Genomic DNA, 21,097 nt, shown 5'->3' with positions numbered 1-21,097 from the left:
TTGTAGTTCCACCATTGGTTGAAGTTGTGGGTACAATAGTCGATGCATTGGTAGTTCCATCATTAGTTGTCGTTGTGGGTACAGTAGTCAATGTATTTGTAGTTCCACCATTAGTTGTCGTTGTAGGTACAGTAGTCGATGTATTTGTAGTTCCACCATTAGTTGACGTTGTAGGTACAGTAGTCAATGTATTTGTAGTTCCACCATTAGTTGAAGTTGTGGGTACAGTAGTCGATGCATTGGTAGTTCCACCATTAGTTGTCGTTGTAGGTACAGTAGTCAATGTATTTGTAGTTCCACCATTAGTTGAAGTTGTGGGTACAGTAGTCGATGCATTGGTAGTTCCACCATTAGTTGTCGTTGTAGGTACAGTAGTCGATGCATTTGTAGTTCCACCATTAGTTGTCGTTGTAGGTGCAGTAGTCGATGTATTTGTAGTTCCACCATTAGTTGACGTTGTAGGTACAGTAGTCGATGCATTGGTAGTTCCACCATTAGTTGTCGTTGTAGGTACAGTAGTCGATGCATTTGTAGTTCCCCCATTAGTTGACGTTGTAGGTGCAGTAGTCGATGTATTTGTAGTTCCACCATTAGTCGACGTTGTAGGTACAGTAGTCGATGCATTGGTAGTTCCATCATAAGTTGACGTTGTAGGTACAGTAGTAGATGTATTAGTAGTTCCACCATTAATTGTCGTTGTAGGTACAGTAGTCGATGTATTAGTAGTTCCACCATTAGTTGTCGTTGTAGGTACAGTAGTAGATGTATTAGTAGTTCCACCATTAGTTGTCGTTGTAGGTACAGTAGTAGATGTATTAGTAGTTCCACCATTAGTTGTCGTTGTAGGTACAGTAGTCGATGTATTTGTAGTTCCACCATTAGTTGTCGTTGTAGGTACAGTAGTCGATGTATTAGTAGTTCCACCATCAGTTGGCGTTGTAGGTACAGTAGTCGATGTATTTGTAGTTCCACTATTAGTTGTCGTTGTAGGTACAGTAGTCGATGTATTTGTAGTTCCATCATTAGTTGTCGTGGTAGGTACAGTAGTAGATGTATTAATAGTTCCACCATTAGTTGTCGTTGTAGGTGCAGTAGTCGATGTATTTGTAGTTCCATCATTAGTTGTCGTTGTAGGTACAGTAGTAGATGTATTAGTAGTTCCACCATTAGTTGACGTTGTAGGTGCAGTAGTCGATGTATTTGTAGTTCCACCATTAGTCGACGTTGTAGGTACAGTAGTCGATGCATTGGTAGTTCCACCATTAGTCAACGTTGTGGGTACAATAGTCGATGCATTGGTAGTTCCATCATTAGTTGTCGTTGTAGGTACAGTAGTAGATGTATTAGTAGTTCCACCATTAGTTGTCGTTGTAGGTGCAGTAGTCGATGTATTTGTAGTTCCACCATTAGTTGTCATTGTAGGTACAGTAGTCGATGTATTTGTAGTTCCATCATTAGTTGTCGTGGTAGGTACAGTAGTAGATGTATTAGTAGTTCCACCGTTAGTTGTCGCTGTAGGTACAGTAGTCGATGTATTTGTAGTTCCATCATTAGTTGTCGTTGTAGGTACAGTAGTAGATGTATTAGTAGTTCCACCGTTAGTTGTCGTTGTAGGTGCAGTAGTCGATGTATTTGTAGTTCCATCATTAGTTGTCGTTGTAGGTACAGTAGTAGATGTATTAGTAGTTCCACCGTTAGTTGTCGTTGTAGGTACAGTAGTCGATGTATTTGTAGTTCCATCATTAGTTGTCGTGGTAGGTACAGTAGTCGATGTATTTGTAGTTCCACCATTAGTTGTCGCTGTAGGTACAGTAGTCGATGTATTTGTAGTTCCATCATTAGTTGTCGTTGTAGGTACAGTAGTAGATGTATTAGTAGTTCCACCGTTAGTTGTCGTTGTAGGTGCAGTAGTCGATGTATTTGTAGTTCCATCATTAGTTGTCGTTGTAGGTACAGTAGTAGATGTATTAGTAGTTCCACCATTAGTTGTCGTTGTAGGTGCAGTAGTCGATGTATTTGTAGTTCCACCATTAGTTGGCGTTGTAGGTACAGTAGTCGATGTATTTGTAGTTCCACCATTAGTTGTCGTTGTAGGTATAGTAGTAGATGTATTAGTAGTTCCACTATTAGTTGTTGTTGTAGTTATATTAGTAGATGTATTAGTAGTTCCACCATTAGTTGTAGTTGTAGGTACAGTAGTCGATGCATTTGTAGCTCCACCATTAGTTGTCGTTGTAGGTACAGTAGTCGATGCATTGGTGTTTCCACCATTAGTTGAAGTTGTAGGTACAGTAGTCGATGCATTGGTACTTCCACCATTAGTCGACGTTGTAGGTACAGTAGTCGATGTATTGGTAGTTCCACCATTAATTGTCGTTGTAGGTACAGTAGTCGATGCATTTGTAGTTCCACCATTAGTTGAAGTTGTAGGTACAGTAGTCGATGTATTTGTAGTTTCACCATTAGTTGAAGTTGTGGGTACAATAGTCGATGCATTTGTAGTTCCGCCATTAGTCGACGTTGTGGGTACAGTAGTCGATGTATTTGTAGTTCCACCATTAGTTGTCGTTGTAGGTACAGTAGTCGATGCATTGGTAGTTCCACCATTAGTTGTCGTTCTAGGTACAGAAGTCGATGTATTTGTAGTTTCACCATTAGTCGACGTTGTAGGTATAGTAGTAGATGTATTAGTAGTTCCACCATTAGTTGTAGTTGTAGGTACAGTAGTCGATGCATTTGTAGCTCCACCATTAGTTGTCGTTGTAGGTACAGTAGTCGATGTATTAGTAGTTCCACCATTAGTTGTAGTTGTAGGTAAGGTAGTCGATGTATTAGTAGTTCCACCATTAGTTGTAGTTGTAGGTGCAGTAGTCGATGTATTAGTAGTTCCACCATTAGTTGTAGTTGTAGGTACAGTAGTCGATGCATTTGTAGTTCCACCATTATTTGTCGTTGTAGGTACAGTAGTTGATGCATTTGTAGTTCCACCATTAGTTGTCGTTCTAGGTACAGAAGTCGATGCATTTGTAGTTCCACCAATAATTGTCGTTGTAAGTACAGTATTCGATGCATTGGTAGTTCCACCATTAGTTGACGTTGTAGGTACAGTAGTCGATGCATTTGTAGTTCCACCATTAGTTGTAGTTGAAGGTAAAGAAGTCGATGTATTTGTAGATTCAACATTAGTTGTCGTTGTAGGTACAGTAGTCGATGCATTTGTAGTGACACCATTAATTGACGTTGTACGTACAGTAGTAGATGTATTAGTAGTTCCACCATTAGTTGTCGTTGTAGTTAAAGTAGTAGAAGTATTTGTAATTCCACCTTTAGCTGTCGTTGTAGGTACAGTAGTCGATGCATTGGTAGTTCCCCCATTAGTTGTCGTTGTAGGTACAGTAGTCGATGCATTTGTAGTTCCACCATTAGTTGTCGTTGTAGGTACAGTAGTCGATGCATTGTTAGTTCCCCCATTAGTTGTCGTTGTAGGTACAGTAGTCGATGCATTTGTAGTTCCACCATTAGTTGTCGTTGTAGGTAAAGTAGTCGATGTATTTGTAGCTCCACCATTAGTTGTCGTTGTAGGTACAGTAGTCGATGTATTAGTAGTTCCACCATTAGTTGTAGTTGTAGGTACAGTAGTCGATGCATTTGTAGTTCCACCATTAGTCGACGTTGTAGGTAAAGTAGTCGATGTATTTGTAGTTCCACCATTATTTGTCGTTGTAGGTACAGTAGTAGATGCATTTGTAGTTCCACCATTAGTTGACGTTGTAGGTACAGTCGTCGATGCATTTGTAGTTCCACCATTAGTTGTAGTTGAAGGTAAAGAAGTCGATGTATTTGTAGATCCAGCAATAGTTGTCATTGTAGGTACAGTAGTCGATGCATTTGTAGTTCCACCATTAGTCGACGTTGTTGGTACAGTAGTAGATGTATTAGTAGTTCCACCATTAGTTGTCGTTGTAGGTAAAGTAGTAGAAGTATTTGTAATAAAACCTTTAATTGTCGTTGAAGGTACAGTAGTCGATGCATTTGTAGTTCCCCCATTAGTTGGCGTTGTAGGTACAGTAGTCGATGCATTGGTGTTTCCACCATTAGTTGTCGTTGTAGGTAAAGTAGTAGAAGTATTTGTAATAAAACCTTTAATTGTCGTTGAAGGTACAGTAGTCGATGCATTTGTAGTTCCCCCATTAGTTGGCGTTGTAGGTACAGTAGTCGATGTATTTGTAGTTCCACCATTAGTTGTCGTTGTAGGCACAGTAGTAGATGTATTAGTAGTTCCACCATTAGTTGTCGTTGTAGGTAAAGTAGTAGAAGTATTTGTAATTCCACCTTTAATTGTCGTTGTAGGTACAGTAGTCGATGCATTTGTAGTTCCCCCATTAGTTGTCGTTGTAGGTACAGTAGTCGATGCATTTGTAGTTCCGCCATAAGTTGTCGTTGTAGGTACAGTAGTCGATGCATTTGTAGTTCCCCCATTAGTTGTCGTTGTAGGTACAGTAGTCGATGTATTTGTAGTTCCACCATTAGTTGTCGTTGTAGGTACAGTAGTCGATGTATTTGTAGTTCCATCATTAGTTGTCGTTGTAGGTACAGTAGTCGATGTATTTGTAGTTCCATCATTAGTTGTCGTTGAAGGTACAGTAGTCGATGTATTTGTAGTTCCACCATTAGTTGTCGTTGTAGGTACAGTAGTCGATGTATTTGTAGTTCCACCATTAGTTGTCGTTGTAGGTACAGTAGTCGATGTATTTGTAGTTCCATCATTAGTTGTCGTTGTAGGTACAGTAGTCGATGTATTTGTAGTTCCATCATTAGTTGTCGTTGTAGGTACAGTAGTCGATGTATTTGTAGTTCCATCATTAGTTGTCGTTGTAGGTACAGTAGTCGATGCATTTGTAGTTCCACCATTAGTTGTCGTTGTAGGTACAGTAGTAGATGCATTTGTAGTTCCACCATTAGTTGTCGTTGTAGGTACAGTAGAAGATGTATTAGTAGTTCCAACATTAGTCGACGTTGTAGGTAAAGTAGTATATGTACTGGTAGTTCCCCCATTAGTTGTCGTTGTAGGTACAGTAGTCGATGTATTAGTAGTTCCACCATTAGTTGTCGTTGTAGGTACAGTAGCCGATGCATTTGTAGTTCCACCATTAGTTGTCGTTGTAGGTACAGTAGTAGATGTATTAGTAGTTCCACTATTAGTTGTCGTTGTAGGTACAGTAGTCAATGAATTTGTAGTTCCCCCATTAGTTGTCGTTGTAGGTACAGTAGTCGATGCATTTGTAGTTCCACCATTAGTTATCGTTGTAGGTACAGTAGTCGATGCATTTGTAGTTCCACCATTAGTTGTCGTTGTAGGTACAGTAGTCGATGTATTGGTAGTTCCACCATTAGTTGTCGTTGTAGGTACAGTAGTCGATGCATTGGTAGTTCCACTATTAGTTGTCGTTGTAGGTACAGTAGTAGATGTATTAGTAGTTCCACCTTTAGTTGTCGTTGTAGGTACAGTAGTCGATGCATTTGTAGTTCCACCATTAGTTGTAGTTGAAGTTAAAGAATTCGATGTATTTGTAGATCCAACATTAGTTGTCGTTGTAGGTACAGTAGTCGATGCATTTGTAGTTCCATCATTAGTTGTCGTTGTAGGTACAGTAGTCGTTGCTTTGGTAGTTCCACCATTAGTCGACGTTTTAAGTACAGTAGTCGATGCATTTGTAGTTCCACCATTAGTTGTCGTTGTAGGTACAGTAGTCGATGCATTTGTAGTTCCACCATTAGTCGTCGTTGTAGGTACAGTAGTCGATGCATTGGTAGTTCCAACATAAGTCGACGTTGTAGGTACAGTATTCGATGCATTTGTAGTTCCACCGTTAGTTGTCGTTGTAGGTACAGTAGTAGATGTATTAGTAGTTCCACCATTATTCGACGTTGTAGGTAAAGTAGTCGATGTATTTGTAGTTCCACCATTAGTTGTCGTTGTAGGTACAGTAGTTGATGCATTTGTAGTTCCACCATTAGTTGTAGTTGAAGGTAAAGTAGTCGATGCATTTGTAGTTCCACCATTAGTTGTCGTTGTAGGTACAGTAGTAGATGTATTAGTAGTTCCACCATTAGTTGTCGTTGTAGGTGCAGTAGTCGATGTATTTGTAGTTCCATCATTAGTTGTCGTTGTAGGTAAAGTAGTAGATGCATTGGTAGTTCCACCATTAGTTGTGGTTGTAGGTACAGTAGTAGATGCATTTGTAGTTCCACCATTAGTTGTGGTTGTAGGTACAGTAGTCGATGCATTTGTAGTTCCACCATTAGTTGTCGTTGTAGGTACAGTAGTCGATGCATTTGTAGTTCCACCATTAGTTGTCGTTGTAGGTACAGTAGTCGATGCATTGGTAGTTCCCCCATTAGTTGACGTTGTAGGTACAGTAGTTGAAGTATTGGTAGTTCCACCATTAGTTGTCGTTGTCGGTACTTCAGTCGATGCATTTGTAGTTCCACCACTAGTTGTCGTTGTAGGTAAAGTAGTCGATGTATTTGTAGTTCCACCATTAGTCGACGTTGTAGGTACAGTAGTCGATGCATAGGTAGTTCCACCATGAGTTGTCGTTGTAGGTACAGTAGTCGATGCATTTGTAGTTCCACCATTAGTTGACGTTGTAGGTACAGTAGTCGATGCATTTGTACTTCCACCATTAGTTGTCGTTGTAGGTACTGTAGTCGATGCATTTGTAGTTCCACCATTAGTTGTCGTTGTAGGTACAGTAGTCGATGCATTTGTAGTTCCACCATTAGTTGTCGTTGTAGGTACTGTAGTCGATGCATTTGTAGTTCCACCATTAGTTGTCGTTGTAGGTACAGTAGTCGATGCATTTGTAGTTCCACCATTAGTTGACGTTGTAGGTACAGAAGTCGATGCATTTGTAGTTTCACCATTAGTTGTCGTTGTAGGTACTGTAGTCGATGTATTAGTAGTTCCACCATTAGTTGTCGTTGTAGGTACAGTAGTCGATGTATTAGTAGTTCCACCATTAGTTGTCGTTGTAGCTACAGTAGTCGATGCATTTGTAGTTCCACCATTAGTTGTCGTTGTAGGTACAGTAGTCGATGCATTTGTAGTTCCCCCATTAGTTGTCGTTGTAGGTACAGTAGTCGATGCATTTGTAGTTCCACCATTAGTTGACGTTGTAGGTACAGTAGTCGATGCATTGGTAGTTCCACCATTAGTTGACGTTGTAGGTACAGTAGTCGATGCATTGGTTGTTCCACCATTAGTTGTCGTTGTAGGTACAGTAGTCGATGCATTTGTAGTTCCACCATTAGTTGTCGTTGTAGGTACAGTAGTCGATGCATTGGTAGTTCCACTATTGGATTTAGTAGAAGTTATAGATGTTGATGCATTGGTAGCTCCAGGACTGGATGTAGTGGTTGGTACCGTAGTAGATGCATTGATAGTAAAACCATTTAGTAAAGTTGTAGGTCCGACAGTGGATATGTTGGTAGCTATATGGTTGAAGGCAGTACTAGGTTTAGCAGTTGATGCATTTATAGCTATGAATATATATTAATATATATATTAATTGATTGTGATAGTGTGTTGAAAATGTATATAGAATGAAATTCAAAACAGTGTGGCTGTGGCCTTTGATTGACACATTAAATTCATCCATTGACTGGGACAATTTAGGTGAACGTTTGTATGTAACGACCACTTCTCACTATGTACTTTTTAAAGACACTTAAACTATGGGGTCACCAAAGGTTCTCAACACCTTAATAAAGTAATTCGAAAAATTAATCAGAAATAACACGATGTTTTGATTTATATCAATTGTATAAATCAAAACATAAAGGTTATTCCTGATTATTTTTTCGAATTATTTTATAATTAAAGGCGTTAAGAAACCTTTGGTAACCCCACAGTTTAAATGTCTATCGTAGGTACGTCGTGAACAGTGGTCGTTACAGACAAACGTTCACGTAAATGGTCCCAGTCAATGAATGAATTTGATGTGTCAATCAATGGCCATAGCCACACTGTTTTGAATTTCATTCTATGATAAGAATTTATAGTTTCAGAATCTAGAGCAATTTGTAAAATTTTCTCAAAATTACACCCAAAGGTATTGATTATTAAGATACTTTATAAAATCAGAAATATAAACAAAGGCGTGACTTGATTTATATTTTTGTATATGAAGTTATATGAAATTATCCTCAGTATTATAATTTAGATGTCGACTATTTAGAATAAAACTCTATTCATCAAAGCTATTCCCAAATTATTTCAAAATTGTTATACGTTAGGAGTCCGTTGATGTACTGACCGAATAAAACGAACGTGTAACGAATGCATAACGGGCACACACCGGATACGCAACGTACGAGAAACGGAAACGCACCGGACAGAACGGACGTTGAACCTACATCTAACGGACGAGTACCGCATAAACCGGACACCTACATAACGGAAGCGAACCGGATAAAACAGATGGACAAGATATACGGAAAACAAAGGCGACAATAATAATTCATGTAAATCGCATAAATATTTAAAATATTTCTTTGTAACTGGCTTTGGTTTGTTCTTCAAAATGCCACCAACGGGCAGTGTCTGGCCTTAATAAGAGCTGCTTGATTGTGAAGACGTGCCTATACTTTAAGATCAATTATGAATAACAAGAATTCATGAACCTTAAGAAATCTGACATACCAACAATTGAATTTTCTGACGCGAAATTTTCAATTCGCATTTATCCGTTTCAGTAGCCCTTTTCACAAAAAATCTTAAGATATATTTTACTCTTAAGAGTAATCTTAAGATTTTTAGGTTTTTCACAAAAAATCTTAAGTAAATCTTAAGAGTAAAAACTATCGTAACTTTAAGAGTGCTATTACCCACTCTTAAGTATATATTTTACACTTAAGAGAAATCTTTTTAAAATTATAAACAGAAGAGCTTTAAGAAGAGCTTATTTGCTGACGACTGTTTATTATACAGAACAATTAAAAATAGCCAAGACCAACAAAAGCTACAAACAGATTTGGAACAACTAGAAATCTGGGCCGACAAATGGGGAATGCGTTTCAACGCCAAAAAGTGCTATGTTCTATCCATAAACAAAAAAGCAGACAAATTCTACACGCTTAATAAACACATCCTACAAGAAGTACAAGTGAACCCCTACTTAGGACTCCAAATCTCAAACGACCTGAAATGGAGCTTCCACATAAATAACATCAGCAAGAAAGCCAACGCCACCTTGGGCTTTCTTCGGAGGAACTTGAGGAACGTACCAGAAGCATGTAGGAAAGTAGCATATATGTCCCTAGTAAGATCAACAATGGAATATGGGGCAACAATCTGGAACCCATACATGAAAGGGGATATTGACAAACTAGAACGTATCCAAAACAGAGGCATACGATTCATCAAGAAAAACTACAGGAGTCGAGAAACAGGGTCGATAACTAATATGAGACGCCAACTTGAAATGGAGACGCTAGAGGAAAGAAGACACAGCCTCCGTCTTATCCTGATTTACAAGGTGGTTGAGGGTCTGGTGCCGGCTCTACCAGCCGACAATTTTGTCATACCAGCAAGACCTAAACGAACAATAAAAGCAAAAACGTATTCAAACTGTGAAACTGACAATATTATCGAACGTCAAGTTATCAATAACACCAAAGGACTTAAAGTACCAAATAGCAACAAACCACAGTACAAACATTCATTCTTTGTGGAAACAACTATTTACTGGAACCAACTACCAGATAAAGTTGTGCATGCAGGTTCTGTAGAGGCATTTAAGACCGCTCTACAAGAACACCGCCCATAACATCGGCGCTCTTCTCCACCGTGTATAAAAGCCTAAACAGGATTCTACACGTACCACTACAGATACAGAGAGAGCTCACGTTTTTCGAGACCTGACCGACGACCTTGATTTGTTAAATAATGGCCATTCAATTGCACGGTATCGTTTCCCAAAGCAGTCTATTTGGATTTAACAGACACTCTCAGAGATGCCTTTAAAGGAACTCCCAACAAATCAAAGGCAATCCCTCCTTATATTCAAGAAGTATAACAACACAAATCAAACTTTTAAATGTGCAAATTTGGTGCTCTCTATCACGTCCGCTATGAAGTGAAACATTGCAAATTATGTTACGCCAATCCCGAACACTTACACACAAGCATGACCCAAGGTTGTACATATATTAAGAACGTTTAAGATCAATAAACCTATTTTCCAAAGCCTAAAATTTGTCAGTTTGATTATTGTGCACACAGTTTCAGAAATGGTCACATTTGGAATGAGATATGAGGGTACTCGGATAAAGGGGGAAATGTACGATGACCTGTTTTCAACCTAACTTTAATATTCAATCCACTTCAACTGCACATCTGCATACAAATGATTTCATGTTCGGGTTTTATTAATTAGAACAACAGTGCATGCTTTTCCGACTTAGAAATGTAGTAGATGCTTTCAAAGCCGGACATATAATTTATTATTACAAATTTAATACAATGTTACTGTTTCAGTCATGTTTTAAAGGTAATACATTGCTTCTTAAATGTTTGTTTACAATTAAAAGACATAATGGGTTTCATGAAAACACTTGGTTTTCTGCATATCTTACATTAATTTCCATATACAACTAATACAAGGTACATTATATATGTACGTCCCATGTCCTTGCTTCAGTAGAGCTGCAGAATAATTTGTCAAAAATAGGGTCCGACATGTTGGTGACGAGTGAAAATTACAATAATAATCGACAACATTAAAAAAAAAACAGATAGAAAACCTATAATAAATCATCTAAAATTTAACAAAGCTTCCACTGACTAAAGTTTCTTTTTTTCAATAAATATTATTATAGAACGATATATATATACTGTTTCATCATAGGAACATATTAAAAAAAAGGCAAAAGATGCAAACGGGTCAATTAAGCTCAAAGGTCGAAAACAAAACAATAATACTGTAACGAGTAATAAAAAAAATCACAGGTCTCCACTTACCCCAACATAAAAAAAAACTTAAAAACTAATCATAAGCAACACCCCTCTCTCCCCCCCCCCCCCCCCAAAAAAAAAACCACGGGTGATCTCAGGTGCTTGTTTTTAAGCAATGATGGCTTTCATTATACTGCATGCATTGAAGGCCTATTGGTGACCTTCTGCTGTTGTCTGTTCTATGGTCGAGTTGTTGTCTCTTTCACACATTCCCTATTTCCATTCTCAATTTTTTTTTAGTACGTATAGTTGTTTTATCAAAATTCACGCTAAATCAACACATTTTTTTTTTTTTAAAGTATATGGATTTTGTCCAGTGTCCCATCGTGATACATGATCATTCACGGCGCAGGTATATATATGATTTATCCGTTTAAATCAATGTTTCCATTCACGTTAGCTTTCGCAATTTCCAGTGCTGAGTACACTACTTTCAATATCCCGTGTACAAATTGTTAATCACATACAGTCATACAGATGTTCAATCCGTCCAAGCAAATATATCCTAAGTTGACAAAATCTTTGAAAAATCTCGCAAGTTGCAGGGCGTAATTTCTGCGACAGTTATGTTCTGAATAGGCAGTGACTATTTTGCCGGAACCTAGGCCTCTTAGGTAGCACTCCACAGTTAGGTGTGTAGTTTCGCATTTTGGCCCCTGTGGATTTTTCAAATATGAGAGCTAGTGTGCAATAAAATTCATTTTTGGATAGCTGAGTATTAAAATAGCCTTTGTATTGGGTTTATATGAACATCAAGAGTATGTAATGTATGTAATATAGGCTGTTTTCTGTATGACAGTCCGTATTTGCATGTCCCTACCATACATTGGTCCGGCAATTATTGTAATGTTTTTTTCCAACTTTTTATCGCACGAACTTTGTGATTGGATTTTACGAAAAAATGAGGCGAAAGACACCCATTTTTTATTTGATCATTAGGAAGATTTATGAAAACAGTTTCTAAAAAGGTATTACTCAAAGGCATTGAAATTCTAGTTTGATCCAAATTTTGGGGGGATATGTGACATGTCCACCCCCCTTTTTGCAATATTTTATGGTAAATAAATGCAGAATGTTGCCATGGATACACATAAAAGGAATTTATTTTCACTCTTTTAACTTTTGAAAATCAAATCTATGGAATATACTGATTACATACATATGCACATGTACAACACAAACAGTTAGGTTAATGTATTAGAAATCCAGGAATAGGAGATGATAAAACATTTTGTGGCTCATTTTTAATTTTATTTTCTAACTGTGGAGTGCTACCTTAGGGGCTATTTTGCCGGCTCCGGCAAAATAGTGATTTACATAGAGTTTTGCTATTTTGCCGGTCTTAATTAAGATTTTAATAGAAGTATAGACATTAAGAATTAAAAAAAATTAGAAACATCTATACCAATGTCTTCTTTAAAAAAATATCTAAATTGATATTCTTTACTTTTAGAATAAGTAGTCTCTTAAACTGTGTATTTTTTAAATATCTAAAAAGAAAAGCATAAACATTAAAATTGATACTACAGGTAGTACTTTTTTCTTTGATAGGAAGACTAAAATAGTAACACCCAACAACTTCAAACTGCTTGACGAGCGTTACAAAACCAGTGCCTTGCTTTTTTGAAATTTTCTGTCGAGTCTAGCTGCAGACATGAACTAAACACACCACTTGTTTCTTTTGCATCTGCATCACTTTTGCAGACTGAAATTCATAATTCACTTGCCCTAAAAATGTATAAAGCAACTGCAAAAAATAACTCTAAATCCTATTGATATTAAAATGTATTTAAAACCATTCAAGAGAGAATCAACGATATACCTTCCAGAAGCAAGAGACTGACATAAATCAAACTAAACAAATTAAACTTTTTTAATAAATTACATAAACCTAGTAGAAGACCCTCGTATGTTGATCAATGCAAATCAAAATGTGATAGATCAACATTATGTAGATTAAGGTTAAGTGCTCATACTTTATCTATTGAAAGAGGGCGATATATAAAAATACCATAGCAGAGAAGGGTATGTCTTTGCTGCAACAATGGAGACATTGAAGATGAACTACACATTCTTTTAAAATGTTCATCCTATTACTATGTGAGAGATAACCTCATAAAAAGGTTAAATAATGTTCTATTGATCAACAAATTACCTTCTTTATCATATACTTGATTTCTGTAATAATGTATTACGCTTCTCTTATATTTTTATATAATTTCTCTCATAATTATCCACTGTCACTTCTTCATTGTATATATTTACTGTATCTTAAAAATGATGGGTACATATAAAAAATGTATTAATTTTACAATTCACAGGCTACATAAACATTACATATAGATGCCACAGTCAGCTGATCTTAGTTTTCATCGCTAATTGTATTCTTGCATGTATGATTAAAATGACATTTACTTCCACACGATACCATAGCTTTTTTGCATTTGCACGTCTTGTTTGTTCGTGAACCTTTTTCGTTATACCACCTTTTACTTGCCGCAGTAACAAGCTAACACATTTATAATATTGTTTTCCGGTTTACCCACTCATTACATATTTAATCGTACATCGGAATTTTCCGGTGGTGTACTACATATTGATGCAGCGTGTAATATATATTATATATATTGTTTTCTTTTTCGTAGGTTTTGACAACATTGTATTGTAATTTGAGAATATTGGCAAAGGGGTGACTATAAGTGATAATCGGAAGTCGTTCTTGCGCATGTGAAACGAAAGTGAAACAAGGTTGCTATACAATTGTTTATCTTACGATTAGTCGTAAGTTTTTACTTAAGATAAAAACTTAAGAATACTCTTAAGATAAAAAATAATCTTACGACCGCCTTTGTGAAAATGACTTAAGATTTCTCTTACGATACTCGTAAGATTAAATCTTAAGATTTATCTTAAGATTTTTTGTGAAAAGGGCTACAGATCCGTTTGTCATCCGTTTTATCCGTTACACGTCCGGTATAAGTCCGTTTCTCATCCGTTCAACATCCGTTTTATCTGCTAAACGTCCGGTAGAAGTCCGTTGGTCAATTTATCTGCCAGACCTCCAACGGATGTATAACGGACACGTAACGGATACAAAACTGAAACGAAACGGACGAATGCCACCTACAAAACGAACGCCTAACGGACGTTCAACGGACATCCGTTGGACGTCCGTTCAAAGTTTTGAACATGCTCAAAATTTTCCTGCGGACAGAACGGACGTCGACGAATAAAACGTACGCTAAACGGATAGGCAACGGATATGGACGGACGTCTAACGGATAAGAACGGACGTCTAACGAAACGAATTTACAAAATAATGAGTGTGTGCTATAGTATTGGAGAAATAGAACAATGTTAAAAAACAATATTTCTATGTGCTATAGCTAAGAACTTTACAGTGTCGGCTATTGTATTATTCTGTTTAGATATTTCTAATTGTAAGATCAAGATTGTAACAAATATATATATATTAAAAATTAGCAATTTTAAAAACCCTATTTTTCCCTGCTAAAATATAATCATAATTATTACTAGCTCTATAAAAAAAGAAATTATCGATTTACGCGTGAATCTTTTGCCGCTTCTTAAATTTACTATTTCAGCACTTCTTCCGTTTCTTGTAAATCATGATATTTTTCGAGTCATTGCAGAGCGTAAGCGCATACTTTTATCTCATTCAAAAGAAATAGTCTACAACGAATCAATGTTTTTTTAGTCAGAAATGCAACAACCGACGGCACTTATAGAAAGAACAGCAGAAGCATTTGTCTTTTCGAGTCTTTAAATAGCTGACGTTATTTGCGGTATCGGCTTTGCTCATTGTTGAAGGCCGTACGGTGCCCTATAATTGTTTTTTTTTTTCTTTTCTGTGTCATTTGATCTGTTAAGGAGAGTTGCCCCAACTTGTCTCATTTGCAAGCATAACACATCGTATTTTAACAAAATAGGGTTAAAATATAGAACAAACAAAAAGAAAGAGAGAGAGACATTGTAGCCATCAGACTCGCCCCACACACTTAAAACCAGATTCAGAGAAATAAAACAAATATAGAACGTTCAACAACACATAAAACATGATTTAAACCAGAAGATAATTCTGGTGGGGATTTATTAAAATTTGATCCTTTTCAGTTAGATCTTTTAAAATCTTTAAAATTCTTCTTTTTGAACAATAAAGGAAATCAATAAGGAATAAGGTCAAAGTACCATTTGTAAATTATCCCTCTGGCCCAATACCAACCCAACAACAAAAAAATCGGAATAAAAAAAAAGAAAAAAGTATATCGAAACGTCATAGAATTACGAATTATGCATATATTATAGTTTGCAACTGCCGTCGTCAAAGAAATACTTTTATATACACAATTTAAAAAAATGTGACAATTATATCATGTTTTTATGCTCTGTTTTTCAATTAAACGAACGGCTTAAGCCTTTTTCTCACTATTTACTTTGCGAATACACGTATAGTGTTTACATTTTTTTTACTGGATCAATTACCATAACTGGACACTTGAAGATGCTCCGAGCAACAAAATGTACATTTATACAAAATAATTTAGTTTCGAGCATGGCGAGGTGGAATTAAAAAAACATATTTTTTTGTCATTCACAAGTCTTCATTTATTTTACTTATCGACGTTATCTTTTCACTTTATATATGATTTGTACAAACAATACGTATTAAATCTTGTAAATTAACGGAATTGTGATTTATCATCGAAACTTAGTGTCATATGTTATACATGTTACACAAAATGAAATTTGACACTAGGCAATAAATGTTGAATACTAAAAGGCATTGTTAAACACACGAGTAATATTAAAATATGTCCTGTTGTTATAATTCCCCAGTTTGTAAATTATGTTTAATGATCTTTGACTGACTTTTATAAAGACCAAGTGGAATATAATAAAACCATCAAACTTAAATATTTTACCTGGCTAAAACAAGTCATTATTAACATTTTGATTTATTCTCACCTTGTGTTGGAAATATTTGCAGTGCTAAGATCAGACTAAGAATTTGAAGTATAAAACAATTCATCTGTATTCTATTTTTTTTACAGCAAACCTGCAAGTATAAAATTTAAGGTATACAAGTACATGTAGCATATTTGAATGTGACCTCATATTTCATAATAATACAAAAAGGATAACAAGGATACACCTGAAAAAAATAGTTTAAAAGGTTATTCGAACCTATTAAAACAGACCGGACCGGGTATGGTATTCGCCTGTAAAGGATGTTAAGATTCATGCTTTGGGTTTTGCGATAAAAAAAAACTCTTCTCAAGTCATCTCTTGAAAAATAATGCAAAACATCATAGCGATATCACTTTATGAAGTTAAGGCAGAGTCTAAATATCAAACGTCATATTTTAAAATTATTGATTTTGAAATTATTTCGTATATAATCAATCGAGAATTTCAAATAAAAAGACGCTATAGTTGTCTTAAATGTATGGTTTGTGGGAAACATCAACATACAACATACATAACAACCCAGAGGAGAACATTAACACTCCTATCAAATATAACCGTACCTTTTCGACCATATTTTTTAAAAACTACATGTATGATATAAATACCGAAACAGGCATTTTTGTCCCAATAATGTTGTCAAGGGTTTATAGCAAATATCGAAGACAAAAAATGTTGATCTATAATAAGGAACAGTTGTTAAATAGTATTTATGATAAGGAAACAAAATGTTTGATTAGATGTTTGATTTCAACTACCAAAAAGCTTATCAGTATTATGCTTGACAAACTGAAGAGATAAAAAAAAGCGGTAGAAAAACGAGGTTTCTAACGGTATTTCTAAAGTTGGAAATTATACCTTACAAATTTAATCTCAATAAAGTCCCTTTTCTGAACAGTATTTTTTTAGACCCATTTTTTTAACAAATTTAAAAAAAGAAAACAAAATAGACGTATTTTTTGTTAATATTTCTCATTTACATGTACGACATACAAATTTTCCAGTGCCATTAAAAACCTATCCTGAAAAGAGTTATTTACTTTTTTTCATTTAGTTTTTCTAATTCAATTTAGAGGAAAATCACAGACAAGAGACACATCATTAGAGCCGTTGATCACAAGAACATTATATTTTAAAAATGGGTCTTCTGTAAAACCATCGTTTAAGGGAAGGCATTTTAAATATTCAACTTGATTTTGAAAGACAAGTGATATGTCTTTTATTGTGTGTTGTCTCAGGTGTACCGAATAGTGTTGTTGGTACAAAAGGCGTAATTAACACAAGTACGAGGAAAAGTTCGAAAATTTAGTTGTCAAACATTTCATGGCTTTCGAATCAGCACCAACGCCTGTTCAACTATCATACAGCCATTGATAAATTTAACTTCACATTGAAGTTGACGGTATAGCATTGAAACACGACTTATTTTATATAAACGTTATTACAAATTAAATTGAGAATAGAAAGGGGAATGTGTCAAAGAGATAACAACCCGACCAAAGAGATGAAAACAGCACAAGTCCACCTATCATGGGTCTTCATATCGAGAACAATCCACAACCGAAGGCGGGCTTCAGCTTTCCCTAAACGTATATTAGAGGTTTCTCAACATCTTACGAACGAACGAAAATCGCCCTAACTAGACGTAACTTGCCGTAACGAGAATAGAGGGAGCAGTCATTTATCTTATAATTTTGGATTATCGGCTGTGCTCTTCTTCCCTTTGAAATGTCTTTAACATGTAAAATATGCATGCTTGATTTTTTAAAACCATTTTGAATCAAATACATATTATATTTATTTGATATTACATAATATATAATATACAATTTACTGTTCAATCAACACAGTTGAAAGTCTTATTGATCTATAAATTTAAGTGAAGAATATTTAATCAAAGGACAGTAATCGTACAAGACATTTTAATAAACATGATGACAACATCACTATTTAGTATTATATGTGAAAAAGTTAAATATAGAATCGAAAGAGAAAGGATTTGTTTTATCTTAGTTAAAAGCTGATTAACGGTTAAAATTCTTTCGTGGACACGAGGTAAAATAAATCTAGGAGTGAACGCCTTTCTATTTAAATTTAAAAAGAAAACATCCCAATAATATAAGTTCCGGGATAACTTCTTTGTCCCAACCACTAAAATCCAAATGATCTCTTCTTATTGATATATTGTTATAAATTGGTAGACTTAACAAGAAAAATAAAGGAAAATATTGAAATACATATTTAAACTTATATATTGTGGTTTTTTTTTTGTTATCATGGCCTTTCTTATTCTATGTGTGTATGTTTCCTCTATAGTATAATTATGATTATATACATATTTTTTTTCTTGTTTATTGTTTCCGTTAAGCTTCTATGGCATACTGTGCATATTTCCTCTATTTTTCATATTTCTCATTTTTCTTTTAAGTTAGGGGTGTAACATATAAAAATATATATTTTGATAACTATGTGGCTACCAGTTATGTTAGGGCTGTAGCACTCATACTTTCAACAAGAACACAAAAATCTATTTCTAACGTTAGATCTACAGGCATTTGTTTTCTATCCATGGGAGGATCTACTATCCCTATATATTACGCGTAATAGGGATCATAGTAGATCTTCCCATGGATAGAAAACAAGTGCCAGTGGATAGATCGAGTGCACATTTGAATTTCTTTAACTGATTCCCAATAAATATTAGAAATAAAAAAGCTATGTTACGACATATCTATTCAAAATACTCTCCGATACGAAATAATGAAGTCAAAGTAACTCAAACCGATTGGACCCATAGAAGGGACGTGTGGATATATGAAATATATTAAAGTTGTGTTATCTCGATCACTTATCAATCCTTTACCAAACGCTAATTTCGCAATGAAATGAATGAAATATTTGCCACTGAACGTTAAACACCAAACAACAAATGAACAATCAATCAACCAATTGCAAACTAGATGTGTTGAATTTTTTAATCAAGGACATTATAAAAAAAACACTTTTTGAATGGATAAGGGAGATAGATCGAACGCATAGAACTCAACGTAAGAAAACGAAACAGTCAACAACAGAAAATAAATTAGAACACGGATGTTTAATGACAACAATAAAATGCAAGGTTGCAAAAAAGGATATTAAGGTGTTAACTGATGTCTTTTAAACACACTGCAGTATCGGTAGACATTTATTATGGATTTTATTATTATAACAAAATTACTGCTCCATAACGATACGTTCGTAGAGTTTCGTCCGTTCGTAAGATGTTGAGAAACCTCTATTGAGAGATTAACAAAAGACATAGTTTTAAAGATACATGTTGATTGAGGATTGACACCATTAATTTAGAAAGGATAGTACGAAAATGCCCGTTTTTGGCCCCCTATTTTCTCATTTTTCAAATTCTGTTTTGGAAATCTACTGTTTGTGTTAAAAAATTCCCTGATGTTTGAAGTATGTTTGGATATACTTCATAACCATTAATGTTTGCAACTGGCTGAGGTGCGGGGGTATACTCTCTGTTATTATTCAAATATTGTCATTATTATTCACTTTGAAGGTGTTCAGTACAACTAATTTTTAGTTTTTAAGTGCCTGTGCCAACGTGACCCAGGATTTTTTTAATTCCAATGTCATGAGAACTTTTTTTCTGTCTAAATCGTCATATTTATTTGCGGGTCACGTAGGCACACACTTTAAAATCTTAAGAAACAATGGCCAAAAATCGTAATGTTTCCTTCTTTTGGCGTTTTTGGTGCCCTTTTCATCTTTTATGAAACTTTGAGCTCAATGGTAGCGTATAATATATTATAAAAGTTAGATTTCATATTCTTCCAAGTTTCTGAAATAGGATAAATACTAGTAAAACATTTTACACGAACATCTTTATGTAATCCCACAGCTAATAGACACAAAGTAAACAAAAACCGATGACAGATACACGAAATCAAAAAACGTCACCAAAATTGTGCTGCGTAAAGTCGCAAGAAAGGTGTGTCCGCTGCCTTACAATTTGGACAGAGCAAACATGTAGAAGACTTGTTTTCTATACATACACAGTTCGTAGTTCTAAGTACTATGTTTAATGCGGACACAAAAGTATGGTCTTAATTTCATTTTCGTTCCTGTCGATGGGACAGGTACTCATACAGATAATCAAACAACAAGAACAAAATAACAACAAAAGCAGAATAAAATAAAAAACATTATATATAACAATAGATATATTTCTATCATAACTAAATGAAAAATATATCAAACTATCAGCTACATAAAACAACGTTCACAGTTATTAAAATGGATATTATATTTAATCTTACCTCTATTGATTAATGTTCTATTCCAAATATCATATAGTAATACAAACTATGCAATGTCAAAGTATAACTTTTTAAATTGCTCTCACATTATTTTAGTGAAAATGATAATTTATTACTAGAGTACTTCATACATGTATACCTTTGTGTGTGACACTTATCGAGACATTTCGGGTGATTTGATTTAAAATGAGATAAGACAATTGCATAATCTCTAAAAACTATATATTTTTCTCTTCGAGAAAATTTCGGAAAAATATATATGTGTTCCTTCAAATTTCAATTGTGGGTCTTGTCCGTAAAACAAAACAAAACAACAATATAAATGCAATTTATACATTGTTTCATCTTCTCCTAATTATATGCAAGTATAACAATCGAGTTTAGATTTGGTACTATCAATATAGTGAATAAACAAGCTTAAATGGAATTGATTGATTGTTTTTGTATGTTTGGCTCTTAAAAATTACCAGGGTACGGAAAATGTATAATAGCTGTTTATCCTATCACAAGTTCATATGTCACGTCCCCATGTTCAATAGTATTATGTGCTTTGACATACGGAAAATCTAAAAATAAAAGATATATAAGTAGAATAATGAGTTATTTTGATGACATATGACTGTTGTAGAAGACTGTTTACTGACTTTGATACATCTTTCGCCTTTTTATGATGATAAGAGAAAAAACTCTTTAAATTTTTAGTCAGATTAGATTTCCGGTTTGAGTTTTTTTATGTATACTTTGAACATACATATATATACTACGAATATTTAAA

At 35.0% G+C, this 21,097-nt stretch overlaps 1 protein-coding gene across 1 annotated transcript in view; it reads right to left on the bottom strand.

Annotated features, from left to right (window-relative positions):
- LOC139504242 (mucin-4-like) overlaps window positions 1-8,744 on the bottom strand; it is a 30,022-nt gene extending 21,278 nt beyond the window's left edge. The window contains exons 1-2 of the mRNA XM_071294308.1: window positions 8,705-8,744; window positions 168-7,542 (exon numbers count right to left, since the gene is read on the bottom strand). Coding sequence (XP_071150409.1) covers window positions 168-7,542; window positions 8,705-8,744 — 7,415 coding nt within the window. The remainder of the gene's footprint in view (window positions 1-167; window positions 7,543-8,704) is intronic.
- Window positions 8,745-21,097: the final 12,353 nt, after the last annotated feature.

This window comes from Mytilus edulis, chromosome 14 (genome assembly GCF_963676685.1).
Source record: "Mytilus edulis chromosome 14, xbMytEdul2.2, whole genome shotgun sequence".
NCBI lineage: Eukaryota > Metazoa > Mollusca > Bivalvia > Mytilida > Mytilidae > Mytilus > Mytilus edulis.
The sequence above is the reverse complement of the archived record's forward strand: the minus strand, read 5'-3'. Positions and strand labels throughout refer to the sequence as shown.